Source organism: Stegostoma tigrinum, chromosome 30 (genome assembly GCF_030684315.1).
Source record: "Stegostoma tigrinum isolate sSteTig4 chromosome 30, sSteTig4.hap1, whole genome shotgun sequence".
Lineage (NCBI taxonomy): Eukaryota > Metazoa > Chordata > Chondrichthyes > Orectolobiformes > Stegostomatidae > Stegostoma > Stegostoma tigrinum.
The window spans coordinates 15,166,654-15,188,915 of record NC_081383.1 but is presented as its reverse complement, the minus strand read 5'-3'; the positions used below and the strand labels follow the sequence as shown (position 1 = coordinate 15,188,915).

General features: G+C 38.6%; 2 protein-coding genes across 3 annotated transcripts in view; both read left to right on the top strand.

Moving 5' to 3' along the window:
- Positions 1–8,561: 8,561 nt before the first annotated feature.
- The window catches only part of LOC125465760 (cold-inducible RNA-binding protein-like), an 18,905-nt gene continuing 5,204 nt past the window's right edge, over positions 8,562–22,262 (top strand). Inside the window, exons 1-7 of one of the 2 annotated variants that reach the window (XM_048559558.2) lie at positions 8,562–8,696; positions 10,480–10,583; positions 12,274–12,377; positions 14,959–15,091; positions 15,649–15,697; positions 15,775–15,848; positions 21,977–22,043. In XM_048559558.2, coding sequence (XP_048415515.1) covers positions 10,484–10,583; positions 12,274–12,377; positions 14,959–15,091; positions 15,649–15,697; positions 15,775–15,848; positions 21,977–21,981 — 465 coding nt within the window. In that variant the 5' untranslated portion in view covers positions 8,562–8,696; positions 10,480–10,483 and the 3' untranslated portion in view covers positions 21,982–22,043. Of the gene's footprint in view, positions 8,697–10,479; positions 10,584–12,273; positions 12,378–14,958; positions 15,092–15,648; positions 15,698–15,774; positions 15,849–18,010; positions 18,745–21,976; positions 22,044–22,262 lie in introns of those variants that run through there. The other variant, XM_048559557.2, reaches the window with a different exon arrangement.
- The window catches only part of LOC125465758 (cold-inducible RNA-binding protein-like), a 25,035-nt gene continuing 18,606 nt past the window's right edge, over positions 15,834–22,262 (top strand). The window contains exons 1-2 of the mRNA XM_048559551.2: positions 15,834–15,848; positions 21,977–22,043. The gene's annotated coding sequence lies outside the window, so the exon portion shown is untranslated. The remainder of the gene's footprint in view (positions 15,849–21,976; positions 22,044–22,262) is intronic.

Here is a 22,262-nt window from a genome sequence, read left to right as displayed (position 1 = left end):
TCACTTCAGAGCATAGAATTGAATTTTGCTGAAAAAAAGAGACATGGCACTGAAGCTTTTCACCTGTACAAATCAGGACAAATGCAAGAATGCCAAATTTCAAATTATCACAACACTTTATATTACCGGAGAAGAGTGTATTGGTTGGTTGGAAACAGACTCTAATTACTTGAGGCATTGGAAACTATAGACTCTTCAAGCATCCTCATTTGAAATATTTCTTGCATTTGTTTTTCCTGATGTGTGCCAAAGGAAAAGCTTCAGTTAAATGTCTCCGTCTTCTCAGAGATATTCAAATTATGCTTCTGATGACATGTTTAATACACATGCTTCTCGTATTGATTTGGTTAGTTGAGTTGTCATGTTAGATTGAATCTTTGCTGTTTGAACTTGATTTACAGATTTTCATAAAATATGCAGATCAAAATATTTGCCTAATTTACTTGATATATGACCCAGATTGCAATTTTTCTCACATTAAGAGTATTGGAGTTATACATAATACTGAATGAAGATTTGATTGCACTTTTTCCAATTTTTGGAGCCCATTCAAGAATCACTAAATTTGAATCTGATTTATCATTTTCATTTTGGGACATGAAATGGAGGCATGCTTTACTCTCTTTTTGGTGCTTGATCTTTCTCATCTACTGAAGCATTCCAAGTCAAACATGCAAGTATAGTTTTAATATAGTACCTGTTATTTAAAAAGGATCTGGCATGATTCAGTGCTAGAAATAATATACTTTGACAACCCTGAGATGATGACTAGATCTTTTGACTGGGACATGAAATGGAGTCAAAGATAGGAACTTTCTGACTGAGATCATTCCAGTTTGGCCGGCGACATTGCCAACATTTGGACTTTTTTTTTTCAAGAGCTCTTTGTCTTCAATATGTCTTATTCTTTGATACAAAGCAATCAAAAGACTTGGTACTGAATTGCAAAAATGCACACCTATATATATGTATGCCAAACATTCATCTTCTTCTAGTCACAGTTAAAGAAGTTAAATATCTTGCTAAACTTCCAGTCTTGCTTACTTTTCATGTAACTTATTCCTATGGAAGGTACTGAAAAATTAAACACACATCCTATTCATTTGCAATCTGTTGCATGGTAATTGTCTGACATTGATAATTGTGCTGACGGACTAAAATCCTTGGCTTGTCGTTCAAAAGCCACAGTTATTTGGCTATTTTAAGATGTTCTATGCTCTCATTTATGCTATGGAAATTTCCAAATTTAAATTTACATATCACACATCTAGCAATGGCTAATATGTAATGCTCTAGACTTTATAAATTCAGCTTGATTTACATATTGTAAATAAATTGCTGTATGAATAGGAGCAGATCTCACAGCTTGTTTTATGTCAGTAATGTCACATCACATAATGTACAAATGTATGATTCTGCTGTTAAATTCCAATTGCCCTTCCTCTGGGCTAACTGACATTTATGATGACATATTAACTGTTCTGAATGCTTGGAAGATATTAATACTGGAAGGGCAAGCTTGCAAGTTACAGATGATTCTAAAACTATCTTGCCCATATGCAATGACGTGAAGGTGCCGGTGTTGGATTGGGGTGGACAAGGTCAGAAATCACACAACACCAGGTTATCAGCCAACAGATTTAACTGAAAACACAAGCTTTCACAGTCTTACTCCCACTTCAGGTGTAAGTGAGAGAAGTTGTATCAGACACAGAACTTATAAGTAAACGATCAAAGGGCCACACCACTTATGAAGATGTACTGAACAAATCTAAGATGCTGTTAAATCTTTAATCAGTTAGAAGGTTTTAGTTAATCAATATTAATTAATTGCACAAAGATTGAACCCTGAACATCCAGACACAAATGTTATTGGTTAGAATCATAGCTAAATTCCATCATTAATCAGGTAATAATTAAGTTGAGGTTTAACTTGCTTAATTGAAGTGTCTTACTTCAGTTGGTACATGCAATAAAGTTTAAGTCATTGTTTCAGTATTTGATTTTCTCTGAGATTTCTTAATAAGTGGCCAAAATAAAGGTAGCTTGGATCAATTTAAACAGAACGATTAGCATCACCTGGGTAACTTTCAATCAGAAGTGACCTTAGGTTGCTCCAAAGTCTAAATCACCAGCCTTGTATTTTCAATCCAGCCTGAGCCTGATTTAAGAGGGAAGCTGCCCCACATGATGACCAGGATTCAAGTGGGTAGATGAGGATACAGGCAATGTGAAGGAAAAGCTTTTCAGATTTAATCAGACCATTTAAATTTTTGTATAATTGAGTTTGATTTTGAAACTTTGCTGTGAAATCATGGTAGACAATCAACCTGAATGGGAAAACTTGGTTAAGGAAAATTTTAATAAGAACCTGCTGAAGTAGAGTGTATTCTAAGAATTGTGATGTTATGAGTCCCAGTGCATCAAATTGTTAGTTAGACTGAATTAGGAAATTCTTAGGAAAGCAAATGAACCCAAAGAGAACAGGCCGATGGGAATTTGTTGTTTTTTATGTGGAAATCAGAAAATCCTATAAGAATTCAACTTCAGGTCTGTCCAGCAGTGGTACTTGAAAGAGCAACACTGCACAAGGGTTGAACCCTGGACATCAAAGACAGATGCTATTGTTTGGAATCATACCTAAAATCCACCATTAAATGGCTAATAGCTAGGTTGGATTGTGTGCCTTAACTTACTCGAGTCTTATTTTGGTTGCTATATGCAATAAAGTTTAAGTAATTGTTTCAGTACTTGTGAGATTTCTTAATAGGTAGCTAAATTATAAGTAGCTTGTGGTAATTTATACATATCAGTGAGAATACTCAGGCATTGCATTTATATGCCAAAGGATCATTACATTCTGCAGCATTGCATTGAGGGTTGTAGGATATCCCTTGCTCTGGATCCATTAACTAAACGTTATGGCTTGAAGGTTTATTCTGGGTGTCATTGATTTTAGTGTCCACTTGACTTCAAACAACACTTTTATTCACCTAAATTCTACAGCATACAAATCAATTTCAACACAAAAATACTGTCAGAAATATCTTCTAATGAATTATCACAATCCAGTTGCTTGGTTCCTTGAAAGTCAGATAACATCAGATAGTCAAACCATCCTGTTCTGTAACTTTCCTTTGATAGCTGACCAAGCTATCCTCCTTTCCAGCTGCGATCCACGTCTCATCCACATCCAATTCTATATCCTACTGTCTGACCTGTATACTATATTTACAATGATGTTGCTTTGCCAGGACACAGTGTTTTAGAGTCAATTTACCTCTCGAAGTGATTATGGGTCCTTGGGGCCATTACAATTATCCTCATCTTGATTGCAGCATTCAAACCACGCTAAGCTGCTCCTTTGTTCTGGGGTCTGTGTGTGGCCGCAGTTTGTTTGTTTCTGCCAACATGCTTATGTACATTGTCTCTCTGCTATTCATTGCCTGTTAACCCTTAACCTTCTTCTCATCAGCTCTTGGTTTCACCATGCAACCGTTTTGGTTTATTCAATCTCTAATACTGTGTTTGGTTTGAACATTACGTAAATGATGAGGGAACAAGATTGTGAAGAGAGCATCCCGGGTATATTTATTAGTTTAAAGACTCTGAAAGACTACAGAGGTCCCATAGATTCCTGAAATGATCCACTCACAAAGAAACTAAGGACAGTTTTTGCCTTTAGGGCTTCAGGATGGGTTGCCATGTAGCCACAGGCCCTTGTTCAGCAGGTGGCTTAACTATAACACGAATGAAAGAATTTGTTGAATTCTGTACATAGAGGGATCTGGGTGCCCCAGTATCTGAAACACAAGAAAATTGATATGCAGGTATAGCAGGCGCTTACAAAGGCAAAGTGAATATTGTCTTTTCTTGAATGGAATATAAAAGTGGGAATGTTTTACTGCAGTTGTAAAGAATGTTGGCAAAATCACGAGAGTACTGTGCACAGTTTTGATCTCCTTACTTAAAACAGGATATCTTTGAATGAAAAATAGTTTGGAGAGAGTTCACTCAGCTGATTCCTAGGAAAGGTGGGAGAGGTTGGGCCTGTATCCACTGGAGATTAGAAGAATGAGAGGATTTATTGAAACATGTAAGATCCTGAGGGGAATTAGTTTTTGAGACGATGTTTCCCTTTAAACCAAATATTTATCCACACACTTATCAATATTCATTTGCAGACTCCATACGTCTTTTTCACAATTACTCTTTCTAACCATGTGTCATCAGTAACGTTAACAACTAGAAGCATTTAGCATGGTCCCTTCATCCAAGTAATGGATATATGGATTGTAAACTGTTGAGGCTACAGCACCTAGCCTATGGCACTCAATTCAGATATTTCTTCAGGAGTTTTCCTCAACTGAGGCAGTTCTCCCATACTTCTTGAAAGCCACCCAATGAACTCTGTTGGAGTTTTCTGATGATGGTTGAGGGAGTTTTGGTGCTGAACTGAGTGACCTTGTATTAGGAAGTGCATTGTCTGCTGACAGCCAGTCCATTGCATTTGCATCAATTCCCCTCCCTCTCCTTTTTTATAAATTCATTCAAGGGATATGGATGTCGCTGATCAGGCCAATATTTATTTCCTATCCCTAATTGCACTTGAGAAGATGGTGGTGAGCTGCCTTCTTGAACCAGTGCAATCCATTTGGGGTTGGTATCCCCACAATTTGGTTAGAAAGGGAGTTTCAGGATTTTGACACAGCAATACTGATAGCGATACATTTTCAAGTCAGGATGTGAAGGGCTGAAAGAAGACCTCGCAGGTGGTGGTGTTCACATATGTCTACTGCCCTTGTTCTTCTACAGGTAGTGATCAAAGGCACTGCCTGAAGAATCTTGGTGAATTTTCCTTGATGATGACTAATCCTTTCAGTAATCCTCACCCTACCACATTTGTCTCCAAAATCCAGTGATGACCCTATAGTGGAGGCTTCAAAACATTGCATTGAACTTGCATCACCTACAGTAAATTCCAGTTTATATCAAAGATAACAAAGTGTAGAACTGAATGAACACAGCAGGCCAAGCAGCATCTTAGGAGCAGAAATGCTGATGTTTCAGGCCTAGACCCTTCGTCAAAAGGGTCTAGGCCTGAAACGTCAGCTTTTCTGCTCCTAAGATGCTGCTTGGCCTGCTGTGTTCATCCAGCTCTACACTTTGTTATCTCGGATTCTCCAGCATCTGCAGTTCCTATTATCTCCAGTTTATATCAGCTGGATTTTCATGTGGATGTAAATTATCTCATGCACTGTTTTGAGGAGGAGCAAAGGTTGTTCATTCTAGTACGCTGGGCAACATTTACATTTACTCCTCAACCAATGTCACCAAAATAGATGATCTGGTCACTACCACACCGTTCTTTACAAAAGCTTGATTGGTTGCCATATATCCTGTGTTACAACAGTAACTATATTCAAAAGCAGGTTACTGGTTGTAAGGGATTTTGGAGTATCCTGAGACGATGAAATGAATCTTGTAAAAAAAACTTTCTTCTTTTTTGTTCTTAAAATGACCCTGTGTGAGGAACAGATCACTCCAATCAAGCTGCAGCATGTGAATGATGTTTGCATATATGCAGTCTCTGAGGATGTACTCCAGACTATCGTCAGCACCTACATGGAGACATATCAGAGCTTGGTCTCACCCTGAACATTTACAAGACAAAGGTGCTGCACAAAACTGGCCCAGTATTGCAGAGCAAACCCCTAATCAAGGTCAGTGGGGAGGCCTTAGACCTTGCAACACCTTGGGAGTGTCCTGTCGATGAAAGCCAATAATAATGAAGAGATGTGGTACTGCCTACGTGCTACATAATCTTTGGCTGTCTGAGGAAAAGGGTGTTCAGGGACAATAACACCAGATCTGACAGCAAACTCATGGTATACAAAACTGTGGTGGCTCCCACCCTCTTAAATGGCTCTGAGGCATGGACTTTCTGCAGCAGACACTTTAAGGCGCTGGAGCAGTACCACCAAGGCTGCCTGCACAAAATTCAGCAAAACTGCTAGGAAGACATGCACCAGCACCAACATCCTGGACTTGGCCAACATCCCCAGCATCAAGTCACTGACCTCTCCTTGATTGGCTGCGATGGGCTGGGCAGGTCATCTGCATTAATGCCATGAGACTCCCAAAGCAGGAGCTCTACTCCCAACTCCAAAACAGCAGAGGAGCCCCGGCTGGACAGAGGAAGCACTTTGGGGATACCCTCAATGCTTCACTGGCCAAGTGCAGCATTCCCAGGGTGTTGGTGGGAATGACCTAGCAGTATTTTTCATTATTTCTTCCTGACAAATTGAATCAAGTTTCTTAATTTCATGTCACGTGTCCATCCTTTATGCCAGATTTGAATCATACTACTTGATTTCATGTCATGTGATAATCTATTATGCCAGACTGCCAATGTATTTGTTCCAGAACCCTATCCCCATCTCCCTCTCTGATGAAGGGTCTAGGCCCGAAACATCAGCTTTTGTGCTCCTGAGATGCTGCTTGGCCTGCTGTGTTCATCCAGCTTTACACTTTGTTATCTTGGATTCTCCAGCATCTGCAGTTTCCATTATCACTGGAGAAACTAGGGATTGCTTTTCCTACTGTAGACTACAAAGAGATTCCATAAAGATTTTAAAAATCATGAAGAGTCTGGTCTGATGGTGGAAACTTGTTCCCATTTTACAGTAAAGATAAGAACCAGAGCCTATCAATTTAAGATGTGAAACAATCACAACCTAAGAGGACAAATCAAAGGGGTTCTGATATTGTTCAAGAACAAGATTTAAACAAGACTTTCAAAAGAGAATTTAATGTATCTGAGAGAGGAAAATGCAGATAATATATGCAAACAAAACACAACTGGAGAGAGCTAAGTGAGTTACTTTTGCAAAGCACCAGAAATGTATGTCACATACATAACTTGAAAAAGTAACATTAACTAATATTCTCTCCACAAAAGCAGCCAGATCATTTGATGTTCTCCAGTTTGTTCTATTTTTATTTCAGATTTCCAATGCCCAAACCAATTTAGTGAAATCATAATAGAAACAAATTCAAGGATCCTGGAAATATTTTTTGTTCTTGACTCGTGGGTCATGGGCATCACTGGCTTTCAGCATTTATTGCTTATCCATAGTTGCCCTTTAAAAGGTACTAATGAGCTGCCTTCCTGAAACATTGCAGTACACATGCTGTAGGTTGACCCACAATGCATTTAGGGAAGGGATTCCAGAATTTTGACCTAACGACAGTGAAGGTACAGTAATATATTTTCAAATCAAGATGATGAGTGGCTTGGAGGGGATTTTGCAGTTGGTGGTGTTCTTATGCATCTGCTGCCTTTGTCCTTCTAGATGGAAGCAGTTGGGAGTTTGGAAGGTGCTAAGGATCTTTGGTGAATTTCTGCAGTGCATCTTGTAGACAGTGCATACTGCTGCTACTGAGTGGATGCTTATGGATGCGGTCATTGCCTAGCACTCGAACATACTACTTGTAACCCCGAGCCTGGAATATTTTCCTGATCTTGTTGCATTTGAACATGGACTGCTTCAATATCTGAGGAGTCGTGAAGGGCGTTGCACATTGTGCAATCATCGGCAAACAAGCCACTTATGATGAATTATGATCTTATGATGAACGGAAGATCATTGATGAAGCAGTTAAAGATGGTTGGGCCATCTGAAACAGTACACAAATAACTGCTGTATGTAAAACCTGAAAGAACTGCAGATGCTGTAAATCAGAAACAAACAGAAGTTGCTGGGGAAGTTCTGAGGAAGGGTCCTGGATTCAAAACGTTAACTCTGATTTCTCTTCACAGATGCTGCCAGACCTGCTGAGTTTTCTAGCAACTTCTGTTCTTGTTTGTAATTGCTGGATGTACTTAAAATGGTGACACAGCATCTGTGGAGAGTAGCACAGCTCAAAATTTAAGACTCTCATGACAGTACAGTGGAACATAAGATCATAGAATCTCTACAGTGTGGAAGCAGGCCATTCAGCTCACCGAGTTCACACTGATCCTTCAAGGGACATCTCACCCAGAGCTATTCTCCATTGCGAATTTACCTAGCCTGTACAACTGTGGACACAATAAGCAGTTTAGCAAATCCAGCTCAACTGAAATTAGAGCATTTATAGGAAATCTAGGCAGAATGTGTAGATTCCACACAGATCGTCACCCAGGGTTGGGCTCATGGCGCTGTGAGGTAGAAGTGCTAACCACTGAGCCACTGTACCGTGCCCTACCAATCTCTCTTGATTTTGTTCTTTTCACAGATGCTCCATCACTTGTTGAATATTTCCAGGGACTTTGCTGGTATCAGGGAAAACAATTCTGAACGAAAACCTCGCTGCGCCTGCGCACTGCAGCCACAGGACCGTTCGGGCACAGAAACGACGGTTCATTTCAAAAAACGTCCGTCTGCCCCGCCTCCGCACTGCCGAAAGTTCGGGCCTGGTCACTGGGAGAGGGCGGAAAATCAATGCGTGGCGCTTGCGCACTGCCGAGAGTTTGTCTCTGATCACGACGTGAGGCTCGGAAGTCAATACGCCGCGCCTGCGCACTTTTGAGGAAATAGTGTGCTTTTTCCTCCCTGCACCCATCTTTCTTGTTTGGTTCACGGTGAGTCGGAGAAGCAGGGTGTAGCAGCGAAAAAAAAATCACTTCGTGTGCCGTTTGACGACAATATACGGTGAGTGAAGTTGTCGCCTAAGGTGTTTCGATCGAAGCAGAGGACGGTGAGGTGTTGCCGGAGGACTTTAGTGATAACATGAGCTGGTTAAATATTTGTATTCTGAGAGGCCAGGGCCCTATCCCGTGAGGTGAAGTTTTTTTTATAAAATAGAGGTGGAAGCCTTTTCAAAAGCTGGTGTTTTAACGCCGCTGCGGGAGGGGAGCCAGGCAGTGTCTGGTTTCGGCTTATGTTTTTCTGAATAGTTTTTTTCCCCTGGGGTGAGGGTGTAAATGGTGGTGAGGTGGTAAAATGGCGGCCGCGGGCGGGGCCGCCTCCAGTTCCTTGAAGACTTGTCGCTCTCGCGGTATGTTCAGCCGTCTCCATCTTCTATGGCGCAGTTCGAAAGTCTTGTCTGCTCCTCGCCTTCTCACCCCGCCGATTGCACGAAAATGTCTCCGAAAAATACGGATCAGCCTTTCTCTTCACGACGTGAGGATTTTCCCATCTCTTGAACATTCTGAAATAACTTCCATCATTTGAGGGGGAGGTTCTGGAGCCATTTATTAGCTAATTCCTGTTTGGGTGTGGGCGTTGTATGTGAGCGCTGCATATTGTAGCTATTAATGCATTGTAATTTCCACTTTTCTATAGTAATAAAACGTATAATCGATTCCCCTACCTTTTTTAAGCTGAGTAATAGTTCCCTTTAAATTGATCGTTACGTAAATAACATAGTACTCTGTTCTTGCTCCTGTCCCAGCTGCTATTTAAAACATTCAAAATCATTAAACTTGCAAACTACAGTCTTTTAGAGGCATTTTTCTTTTAGTTTAAATCTCTTATCTTACCGAAACGAAAATGGCATGTGAAAGTGATCTACTTCAAGTCACCTGTTTTCATTTTGTCCCCTGAGAGACATGAATTGCCTTGCTGATAAGTGTTTTGGACTCTTCTCACCTCATAAATGCCATGGTAATTTCAAAGATTGACTTTCTGCTACTGTGCTAATTGCAAAAACTGATGTCTCTTAAAAATGTTACAATAGGCCTTCCACTACAACAGTAATTGCAGGAGTTAGAAACAGTACTAATATTTAATGTCTCCCATTTCTCGAAAAATTTAAATGCATTGAGATGAGACTATCAAAGTCATAGTTATGCAGTATGAAAACAGACCCTTTGGTCAAACTCATCTGAGCTGACCAGATCTCTGAAGCTGATCTTCGTCCCTTTGCCAGCATTTGGCCCATATCCCTCTGAACCCTTCCTATTAAAATGCCTTTTACATGTTGGAATTCTATCCGCCACCTCTGGAGCTTGTCCTGAACACTGTCACCCTTTGTGTGGAAAAAGTTGCCGCTTAGGTCCCTTTTAAATCTTTTGTCCTCTTACCTTAAACCTATGCCCTCTAGTTTTAGATGCCTCCACCCTGGGAGAAAGACCTTGGCTATTTACCCTATCTGAAACCGCCCCCCCCCCCCACCCACCAAAGATTTTATAAACCTCTGTAAGGTCACCCCTCCGCCTCTGACGCTCCAGGGAATTGAATTCCCAGCCTATTCATTCTCCCAACAGCTGAAACCTTCCAATCCCAGCAAGATCCTTGTAAATGTTGTCTGAATCCTTTCAAGTTTAACAATATCTTAACTGTAGCTGGCCTGCCAAAGTTATTCTCTTTTTTTAAAAAAAGACACATTCCAATTAAATTAACTTCCAGATTCTCCCTTGCAAGTTACAGTTTGATCAGTATTTTTTATTCAGATTATAACCTTTATAGTCTTACGTGGTCTGTTCTCTCAAAGCATCATGTCTGATGAAGGAAAACTTTTTGTTGGTGGACTCAACTTTGACACAGATGAGCAATCGCTGGAGCAGTTATTTTCCAAGTACGGAGAAGTTCGTGATGGTAGGTCACTTCTGTGTACAGTATGTTCGATTGAAGCAATTTTAATGTGGCCATTTCTCAAAGCTTTGCCACTGGTTGACCGTATTTGGTGTATTATTTAAAATAATGAAGTGTTGAAGGTGGGATGACCTCCTTCAACTGTCAAAATGGTCTGTTTTGTTGGTAAAAGCACAGGTGTATGAAACATTGAATGTGGTTGAGGCAACAAGATTGTTGGCATTTTAAATGATGAGATGTTAACTGTTTCCATTTCTTTGAAGAAGTAGACACTATTGAGGAATCGTGCCAAAATTGGTTGTTTTGGATTGATACCCAACAGTTACAATTCCCTGCCGGCCATCTTTGAGGGATGACATTGTGGATCTGAATCCCCCTCTGAGACTTGCATCCAATTGAAGATGGTTTTCTTCCTGTCACAAGTTTTTTTTTGAAAAAGCAAGTGAGTTTACTAGGCCAGTTAGGAGTGGACTTTGGGGTCTAGCTTAAAGTTCCTTGAAAGCCATTGCAGTTAGTTAAATGCCTAGAGTACTCTTGGACTGTGTTCTCAATTTATTAAACATTTAATGTAGGCAACAGCCTAGTGGTATTATTGCCAGATTATTAATCTCGGGACCTAGCTAATGTTCTGGCACCTGGGTTTGAATCCTGCCATGGCCAAATGGTGGAATTTGAATTCAGTAAAGAGTCTGGAATTGAGAGTAATGGTAATCATGAAGCCTTCATCTCCTGTTGAGAAAACCCATCTGGTTTATTAATATCCTTTTAGGGAAGGAACCCCGTCCATTCCTGGTGTGGCCTAAATGGGGCTCAGATCCACAGTAATGTGGTTGACACAACTCCCTTCTGGGCAATTGATGGACAGTAAATGCTAGCCTAGCTGACGACGATGCCCAAATCCTGTGAATGAATTTTAAAAACTGAAAAATTGTGACTTGTTTATGTTGTAGAACCTAGTTAAGAGTGCTTTTGCTGGGGCTTTTGTGCCGGATGGAGCAGAAGGGAGAAAAGAAGCAATATTAAAAGGGGAGGCAGAACATGCTTGATGAGTTTTCTGATGGTATTTTTGCAAGTCTGTAGACAAGTGTTCAGATGAGATGTCAAAGAACATTGAACAAATATAGGTAGTTTAATGGTGAAGAACCAAAGGATTGTGTCATTCATTTCAAATTCAATGTATTGTGCTACAAGGAACCAAATTCAATGTATTGTGCTACAAGGAACCAAATGTATGTTTTAGGCTGGTGGGCTGGCGAAGTAAATTTTCATTTGGGATATCAGGCATGCAGTTGCAGTTTCAGGAGCCTGAAATTGTACTTAGGAAGTCATGAAAAGGAGGTAGTTTTTAAAAATTACAAAATTGATGGAGGGTTATGGGTGAAACAAAAAAACGAAATTGGAATTGTTAGGGGATGCAGTGCTCTAATTCAGACTTAACTCCAAAGGTGTGGTTTTGATTTGAGCAAATGATGAGAGTAGTGAATTGGCTGTAAACTAAATGCTGACAATTCTTGTGCTCCTGCTGAAGGCCACCAAGTTTCATTCTGACTCAATGATTAGTTCTCCGGTTCGTGAGTCTTGCCTGAGACTCGGCCCTTTAAATTGCATTTCCAGTTTCTAAAAGTACTGGCTGAATGTATTTTTAACCTGCATATGTAATTCTGATGCTTTTGTCTTTCTTGCCCATTTTTAGTCCTTGTGATCAAAGATAAAGACACACACAAATCCAGAGGATTTGGTTTTGTTACTTTTGAAAATCCGGATGATGCAAGAGATGCCTTGGCCATGAATGGAAAGGTATACATTTCTAGATGAAGCTTTTTTAAAAAAGGTTAGGTGGTAGGCATTTCTTCAAATAAGTGAAGCTTTTCATTTGGGGTATGCTCAAATAATGAGAGCCTCTTGTACTGTAAGTGTTTTTCCAAAGCACTAAAATTTATTCTGTGTACTATATAACTGCATTAAATTATGTATTTAATGTCTTTAATTTAACTTGGTTTCTTTGCTTTGTTACTTGTTGAAAATCTAGGTTAGACTGGTGGGCTCATTATCTACATTTTGGCTAGCCTCATGTTTCCGCTGCTTGTTGGTACACCTGGTATGCCAAGCTCTTCTATCTTGCTCAATCCTTGCACATCTGCTAACTTATTTGCAACTATGGTGACATTTGTAATCCAACTCTGCCTATGTTGACCTCTGTGCGTGTGCATGCGCGCACCACCCTGCAGATGACATCTCTTGGCTATCATCAAAAGACAGACCTATTCTGGATGTCAATTCTTTGCATGTTTTCCTCTAGGAATTTCAGATGCCTCACTATTTATCTAATGGCCTACGTATTTAATTTTTAATCTTTACCCTGCAGATATTTACTTATTATCCAGGTTCAAGCATACAAGAAAATTGATGGAAGGCTCATGTCTTATTATAAGCTTGGCTTTTCTTGTTATTGCACCCTTCATAAAAGTCACTACTGGCTGTTTGTGTTGTTTGCCTAACTTTTACATTGTCTATTTAGAAGTTGAAAGATGCAATTATTTACAAAATCTAGTATGACACCATCCACTTACTGCATTTGTCATTTTGATGTTCATACTCGATCCAAATTCCAAACTTCAAGTTTACTTAATCTGTGATATCTCGTAGAACCTCTGTTGATTCTTTTGAGTCCTATAAATTTGTTCTCTGCAAATTTTTTAATACCTGAAAATGATAAATACTCACAATCAGATTTATGTATGGATTGAACCATTTTGAATATGTTATGCACTAATGTATTTCTCCCTTTACTCAACATCTGATAGCCCATTTTCTACGCTTCCTTAAGCAATAACAACTTAGCCTCCACTGGGCCACTAACACAAAAGCTGAAAATGTTAACAAACTTATACTAGAATAAAACATTTCACGGGATGATGGGTGACATATCCACTGCAACATCTATGCCATGCTGGTAGACTCTGTATGCTCCCTCATCCTGGAAACCCAAGTGTGGATGTAACCATAGAAGAGGGGCTGAAGTTGGGCACTATGACCTATCTCCAAATCTGCTGCCTAGACATATTAATGGCCTCCTTGGTCAGGTCATCAAGTAGGACCACCAACAGGGCAGCTATTGCTGTCATCGTGGAATACCATATTTTGGAAGTGGTCCTTTCAACTAAATAGATGCTGCAAATGAAGACAGCCTTAACCGAATGTGATACACCATTTCCTCCAGGCTACCACTACACGTGGCCTGGCACTGAGAACCTACTCAGCTGTTCAGAGCCGTCCTCTAGGGATCTAGGCATTTGAAAAAAAATTTGACGTTTATCACCAAAAGTCGCAGGAGTGTTCCTGAAATGTAACATTGATAGGCTTTGGATAATTCCCAATGTTTGTTATACTAAGACTAAACATCATGCTTCAGACTCGGAAAGAGATAGGCTCAAGTGTGTAGTTGCAATTGGGATGAACTGTCTCTACCTTGTCTAGAACTTGACATTGCCCCCAGAGACTGAACTTGGATGCTACATCGTACTTGGAGCCATATTAACCTTTAAAACTGCAAGGTGTTTCGTGTGTGGGCTGCTGCTGCCTACTCTCCACTTCATCTTCATTTGCCACCCAGATATTAAAATATTTTAGTGTCCTATCTTCTGGCAACAGAGATCCTTAGTCTCTGAAGCTTGTGTAAATGCCCTTGATTTACTTTATAGATAGTTGTGAAAATTGTACTTGCTTAAATATTCTCTCTTTCTTGTTCATCTTACAAGTCTCCACCCAGATTGCATTAAACCAATTTCTGCTTTAAACGTAAAGCTAAAAGAACTGCGGATGCTGGAAATCAGAAATAAAAACAAACTTCTGGAAAAGCTCAACAGGTTTGGCAGTGTCTGGAGGGAAATCAGAATTCATGTTTCAGGTGACTCTTTAGTAGGTTCTGAAGAAGGGTTACTGGACAAAAACGTTAACTTTGATTTCTCTTCATGGATACTGCTGGAACTGCTGAGCTTTTCCAGAAACTTGTGTTTTTGTTTGTACTTCAAATGTGTTGTATCTTTTTCAGCTGTTTTCGGAAATCATGATAGAATGAGTTGACCTGTTTATTAAACTTGGATTTGAAATGGTTGCGTGTAGTTGCTTTAGTTTTCTTGGTAACTTAATGAAGTGTCTCAAGCGACTTGGGATATCTTTTGATCTACATTTGATTATAAATTATAAATATCAATATCACTCTTTGCTTAGATTAAGAAACAGATTTACTTAAGTAAAAGAACTTCGTTTTGTGTGCACCATTAAAACAAACTTTAGTATTGCAATTTATAATCGGTTTAAATAATCAGTACCCCTCAACTATGACGATTCATCTGTTTGTTTCTTTTCTCACTTTCAGTCCGTTGATGGTCGACAAATTCGAGTAGACCAGGCAGGAAAAGGCTCTGGAGGACGATCTAGGAATTATCAAAGTGGGCAGTCGCGAGGTTATGGATTCCGTGGTGGGAGAAGCAACCGTGGATTTTACAGAGGTGATCTATAGTGGTGGAAACTTGTTTTGCTGACTTATGAATGTAGTAATAATTGCTAATGATATTCATAGAATCTCTACAGTGTGGAACCAGGCCATTTGGCCCATTGTGTTCACACCGACCCTGTAAAGAGCATCCCACCTAGTCCCAACCCCCACTCTGTCCCTGCGTTTCCCACCCTAGCCACTGTGGCAGTTTAGCATAGCCAACCCTGACTTGCACATCTTTGGACTATGGGAGGAAACCGGAGCACCTGGAGGAAACCCGTGCAAACTCTAAACAGAAAGTTGGCTGAGGACTCAAACCCATGTCCCTGTGAGACACCGGTGCTAACCGTTATACCACCGTGCTGCCCCAATGTACTGTGTACGTTACAGTACAATACATTCTGTACGGTGGAAGGAAAGTCTGGGAGATAAGCATATGGCAGGCCAGTGTTGTTTCACCTGCCATTGAGTTATATTAAATCGTGTATAGTAAGAAGACTTTCAAATGAGTAAGATGCTAAGTTACTGCTTCAACACTCCTAAAGGCTAACTTGCTGTATCTTTCAATAGATGGTGACAGAAGTGGACGAAGCAATTATGGAAATGACTACTATAATAGGTAAGTATATTGCTTTGCCACTTTTCAGTAGGTCTGTTTTGTAATACATTTTGGTAAATTCCTTATTCTTATTTCAGGAGTCAAAATTCTAGCAGCTATGGCTATAACAGCTCAGTTGGAAGGTCATACCGAGATGATTATGACAGTTATGGTAAGTACGTGCTTGGCTACTGGAAGATGGAAAATCATTAAGCTTAAGATAGCTTGCCATGTAACTGACCCATTTTATCATGTATTTGTTTTTTTTAAAAAAAACCATTGTTCATCAGTCTAGGAGCCTCATCTTTTGGAGGACATGGTGCATTATATCCATTGGAAAAAATTATGCCAACTGTCATTTGAGATTGCTCGTAAAGTCATTGTGTAGTTTTCTGTATAATAAAGTTCAAGCTTTCAAAACCTTACTTGGAAGTAAGTGGGCAAATCTGGAGTTGTAGGTCCCTTTTTCACGTGCTTACAGTTTTGAATTTTAACTGCAGTAATAATGTCTTGACACGAACTTAAAGCAAGTTTACTGTAAGCCTTTATACCAGTGAGTGATAGAACAGGTTGATAAAATTCAGTATTGAAATTAAAATAGAACAGTTAGTTTTAGTTTGGGGGTGGGGGCAAAGAATTATCCTGTAAGATAACACTATATTCATTATCTGTTCTTTGGGCATGTTTTACTCTGGGGACTTTGATTACCACAACAGTCAATTCATGAGACTTTGAGATTTATGCAGCTGAAAAGCTCTGGCTCAACCTCTCTTGCTAATGACGATATTTTTGAAATGTATTCTTTCCTCTAAATTGGAAATGGAAGCCAAGATGGAGAGAAAGGGCACTTTTTCTAAAAGGCTACAGTGGATTAAATGAGAACAAAAGGTTTAACATAAGGAAGAGATGTCAGTTCAGCTGGTGTGAGCAATAGTTGGATTTGTTTTGAATTGTTTTTCATGTTATTGTAATTTAGTTTTATACAGCAATTTTTCATTTTCAGAACTTTTCATTCATACACCTATTTTATAAAATTTCATGTCTAATAATAAGACTTCAGTCTTTTAAATAAATAAAATGTTTTTAATGAGCTTGTGATTATGTAACGGATTGATTCAACAGACTTACTTTAGATTCAAAATGTGAAATCTAAAATCTAGATTTGATAATTGGGATTTTGAGTTTAAATTTTCTATTATCTCGTTTTCTATTTGGTCATTTAAGTTCAATTCTAACAACTGGCTAAATGGAGCGCTCCTACTTGTAAGAAAAAAAAATGCTTGGCTCACTTGCCTAGAATAATGTTTCTGCACTTTGTAAGCTAAATAGCACAAGTTCAGAAAATTTTCAGCTCAGCTTGAAATTTCCAAGCAATTTTAGTTTTCAACTGTCCTCTGGGGCTGAAGAAATTATCACGAACATATTGCTTGTCTAGATGACAGATTTAAAGCATTATTTTCTTGTGAATTACATTTGAGACCGTATCTTCGGCCATTAGTGGCTGAAACTCCTACAATGTTTATCATGTGCTCTTCAGGCAGCAGTAATGTGAAGGGAGAGGAAAATGAATTCTGTGAAATCTTTTCTGCATTATGTTTCATGGTGCTTTAGGAATGGGTCTACCAGTCCTATCAATGAACTACCTGTATATAAACTGCAAAGCATGTTACAGACCTTTTTTATACGGACATTGTTATTGCTGCAGCACTAACGCCTCTACAACTAGACCAAGGTCCAGAAGCTCTAGATTATCCATACTTAACCTATGGCATCGCTAATGAGCTGTAAAGGGCATTTTCTTTGTCCTGTTTTTCTGTAAGCAACACTATTGGAGATCATTCAGCTTTGATGTTTCTCTTGGTACCTCAGTTTCTGTCTACATACATTTCTGTCTACAACTTCATTGTAATGAAAGGAAATTATCTTGGTTGTGGAAATTGGCTTAGTACCGTTGTAGCCCACTATCAAGTATTAAGAGGTGGGTGCTAGCTTTCTTTCTTTACCTCCTTTCACCCAATTTGACTTCTTAATCTGTAACCCCACAAAAAAGATAACTTGGAATGAAATGTTCATCCAGTGTTTCGGCAAACATAAAAACTTTTCACTTGAAATAGAACCCTAATTTGGAATTGGAATCTTGAGCTGCCTACCCAGTTGCTTGTTTTGAATCTATTTAAGTTTGTGCTTTACTGGTAATGCTTTAAAATGAATGGTATTAAAGAAGGGAAGTGTGTGCCAATCAGTTGCTATTGTTACGAACTGATAGTATGTGGAGAAGCTGAATTGAAAATGTATTACAAATTCTTTACATTGTGCCTGCTTCTCCTCCTCCAGCTACAAATGAATAATCAATCTCCTTGAATCAAGATCATCCTCCTTTTGGCCCTTGAGTTTTGGAACTACAGAAAGCAGTTGTCTTCTGAACTTGTTGTCTGTTTTAATATTATCAAAATTATTGACAGTCTGATAGCTTCTGACTTGAATGTGCATTTACTTTTAGGTCAAAAAAGACCTATTCAGCCTATTTATTTTAAAAGGTTTTCACTTTCAGGTCTGTAAAGAACAGACTCAGTCTAACTTTTATCTTGTTGAAATCCTCAATCAGTTTTGCTCTTAGTCCTGCAGTTTGGTTTTTTTTTTGCAGTATTTTGATATTTCTCTTTATCTCTCCCCTCTGCTGGCCACAAAAATAAACACCAATTTGAGCTAGATCACAAAAGCTGTGCATGCTGCAGAGTATTGACTTTTTCAAGCTTATTTTGAAATACAATTATATGCAGATTGATTTCCTGATGGTAAATCAGCATTCAGTCATTCTGCTTGTCATTAGAAAGTAACTTGTAGTGGAATGTTCAAACTGCTGGATCTTGAGTATTTTGCATTTGAGTCTGTTAATATACAATTTACAGAAAAACATTCATTTTCAATCTAATGTAGGAGGTTTGTTTTTGAAAAATTATATACTGGTAAAGTTGGCCATTTGTTCATGCTGTATTTCGTGCAAGGATGAAACAATTTTTTTGTATAAACTTGGCTTTTTGGAAACTGATTAAAGAACCTTGCCCAAAGATCTCTTGTTGCGTTTAATCAACCATAAGTGTTACAGAGAACCCTGTTTACTGTAAGTTCATCCAACATGGATAAAATGTAGCAACTAGAATTGGATATTGAATGCTCCACCTGAACACGTGACATTCTGATTATTGTATCTTGTCTTCATACTGAATACGTGTGGTGAAAATTCTGATTTTCAACCTATAGTTTAAGTAACCTTCATAAACTGCGTAGCTTAGCACAATTTTAAGCTGCATGTAATGAAGGTTGCCAGATGAACACACTGGCTGTGTCTCCTGGACAACTTTCTATCTATTAATAAAAATACTTGTGGAATCAACGTTTTTAAAAGAAATCCAATTGACTTGGACCTCTGTAATGCATCAATTTTGTATGTTTAAAGATGCAGTGAAATGACTTGACACCTGTTCTGTAAAATGTTCAACATTTGAAGTTGCTACGGTTTTTTTATATTCTATATATTTCTAAATATTGAACTCCATTTGAAAAGGGTGGGAGAAGAACGATTGACTCAACTTGTAGTTATGGAGGAAGGTGGATTACCATTGATTCTGTCCATGTTCAGGGATTTCCTCCTTTCTTCCAACCTTCTCCTTTTTCGATACCTCCTTACTTTGATCCTGCAAGCCAGTATCTCTCTCGTGTGATGTGTTTATTTATCTTTAGATTATTTTCTGAAAACACATGGCAAAGGCCTATAAAGCTGCTGACAAAACTGCTATATCTAAAGTTGGGAGTCTTTTAGGATTCTACATTGGATAACCAAGCAAAAGATTGAGGGTAAGCAGTGAGAGAATATGCTAGAGAGGAAAGCTAGCGGTATTTTTTTTAAATTATAATGGGGAAGATTGAATTGCAGAGACACTAACCTGTACTTCCAAGTCTCTCTCCATGGAGGAAATTACCTGAAATCTGGAGAATCGTTGGCAAGTATAAAAGAAGACCTGTGACGTTAATTTGTTTAAAAAATATATTAGAGATAAGGACTTCAAGTGGATAAATTCTCTGGAATGTATAATCTACATCCCAGTGCTGAAAGATAGCTTTCATGAGTGGCAACATTGATTATTTCTCAAATTTCTGTTGTATGGAATAGTCCAGTTAGGGTAGCATTAGCTGTGTGAAAAACACGAGAATCTGTAATAACTGATGCAAGATCAGGACAATTTTTTAAAAAATAATAGTAGGATTAGGTGATGCCAATGGACTTATGAAAGGGGAGTTTTGTTTAGAGTATGTACTTTGCAGAATGGATGAATGTGGCATACTTAGATTTTAAAAGGTTTGTCACTGTGTTCCACACGAGGTTGGTAAACTGAATTAGAGCACATACCATTTGGGGGAATATAGTGGCATGGATTGAAAAATCAGGAATCAAGGGTAATATTCAGCTTGGCTAACTGACTAGATGGGTGTGCAAGAATCTGTGCCCTAGCCGTTCTCAATCTTGTTCAATTACTTAGATGTGAGGATTAAATGTAATATTTCCAAGTTTGCAGGTGACATACGAGTAGGTGGGAGCAGGATTAATAAGTAGGGTACAGATGTTTTGGAGGCTAAGTGAATAAAATTTGGCAAATGGCTTACAAAGTGGGGGAAAAATGAGAGATGATCCACTTTGGTAGGAAAAGAAATACAAAAGATTGAAGTAGTGACACACAGTTTTAAGTTTCTTTTTATAAATTACTGAAGATGCAGCAAGCAATCTATTTATTTTGTAAATACCTAATTATTTGAAAATGGAATTTTGTGTTGATTCTGCCATGTTTCTTTCAGTAGGGAAAGTTGGTTTACTAAGATTGCAACATTGCTGATTTACTGAACTGTCCATGTAAATTCCAAAGAGGTCAAATGAAATTCTGGTATCTTAGAATTTGGTTGTGAATGGAATTGGGTCAGCGATTAAGTTACAACCCCAAAGTCAGTCCTTCTTAAAGAATTTGTGTGGAATGCAAGTTCTTCTGTTTTCCCCTCTTTCTCCCTACCCAAATGTCATTACACCAGCCGCTTAAGTAAAACCCCTTCTCAGACTATTTCTGAAAGTGCATCCTACTTAGTTGTTTTGTCCTTTAATATTCAAAACTTGTGCAACAGTTACAGAATTAAGATATCAGCCCATATTACCTGCCTGTCAAAGATTTCATATACTCTACTATATCAAGATTTTTGATAGCTTTGCTGAAGGTAGTGACATTGAAGAATGACGTGTTCCTCCTGCAAAGAAACTTCAGCTGGTTATGGCTAATGCATCAGTGGACATAATCATAGCCTTGAGGTAACTGATTTTGCTCTCGTACAGTGCCCACTTTCCCATTTTGTTAAGTTGATCTGTGATAAATGTTCTGGCAGTGCACTTGGAATAAACTTGAGTGAATTTCCTCCTTGGTCTCCTTAATGTGCAGATTGATACTTTTAAAATCAGTTCAAGCTAGCTACAATCCTTGTATTTTGTAAAATGTGCCCAGATGCAAGTTGCCTTGTTGCCATTGGTTGAAAAGATCAATGAAGGGCTTTTGATGTGATAATGTCGGCTTAATATCCTAGACCTTAACTTGCCAAACTTAGCAATAAGGTCAACTGATAAGTGCAAGGAACAGGAATTGTGCTTTCAGCAATTCTGTTAATGCCCCAGTTCTTCATAATGAGTTATTCTCAATACTGTACAATGTATGTTTCTAAACTGGCGATTTGCAAGGTCCTCTGATTTCACTCTGGGACCCAGCATACCACAAGCAACAACTCCCAATTTTATTTTTGCCCTTTTGTATTTAATTTCGTACCATAATTGCAGAAAAAAATTCATTGACAAATATAACAGTTCTGGTTCGCTGATTTCTCCAGGAAGGTGGAATGGCGGATCTCTTGGGATATGGAATACCTGCAGTCTCCACATAATTTGGAAACGTAACAGATTGTGTTGGTTTTTTTTATTCATCTCTCAAATTGGAAAGTACCCATTTTGGTGTTCAATCATTCATCATGAATTATACTTGTAAATATGCCCAAATTTATCAATTGTGGAAATACTATGCTTGAATTTTTTTTGGATTTGCTAAATGATGTTTGGAAAAAAAGGACTATAGAAAACATTGGATTAGCTTCCTAATGACTTATTCAAACTTTTTGTGCTCAAATAGAACTTTATGCTTCGGTAGAGAATTAATTAATGGATTAATATTAAAATGACTTAAGAAAATGTTAACTTAGTGACTTCTTTTGTTATAGAATGAAGAAATAGAATTAAGATTGTCATTCAAATTTTGAATGGAGGTGAATTCTCTCTCAATACAATGTAAGTACATACAACAGTATTAAACATCTAGCTGGTGTAAGCTTGACGGTAGCCTGAATTAAATTTTTGTGCACATCTGCATTTGAAGACTCTAGAATCAGGGAGAGGGTGTAGTCTAAGAATTAGGACTAGGCCATTCAAGAGAGATGTTAGAAAGCACTTCTACACAGTAGTGAGGGTTTGGAACTCCTTCCTCAAATGGTGATTGCTGATTCAGTT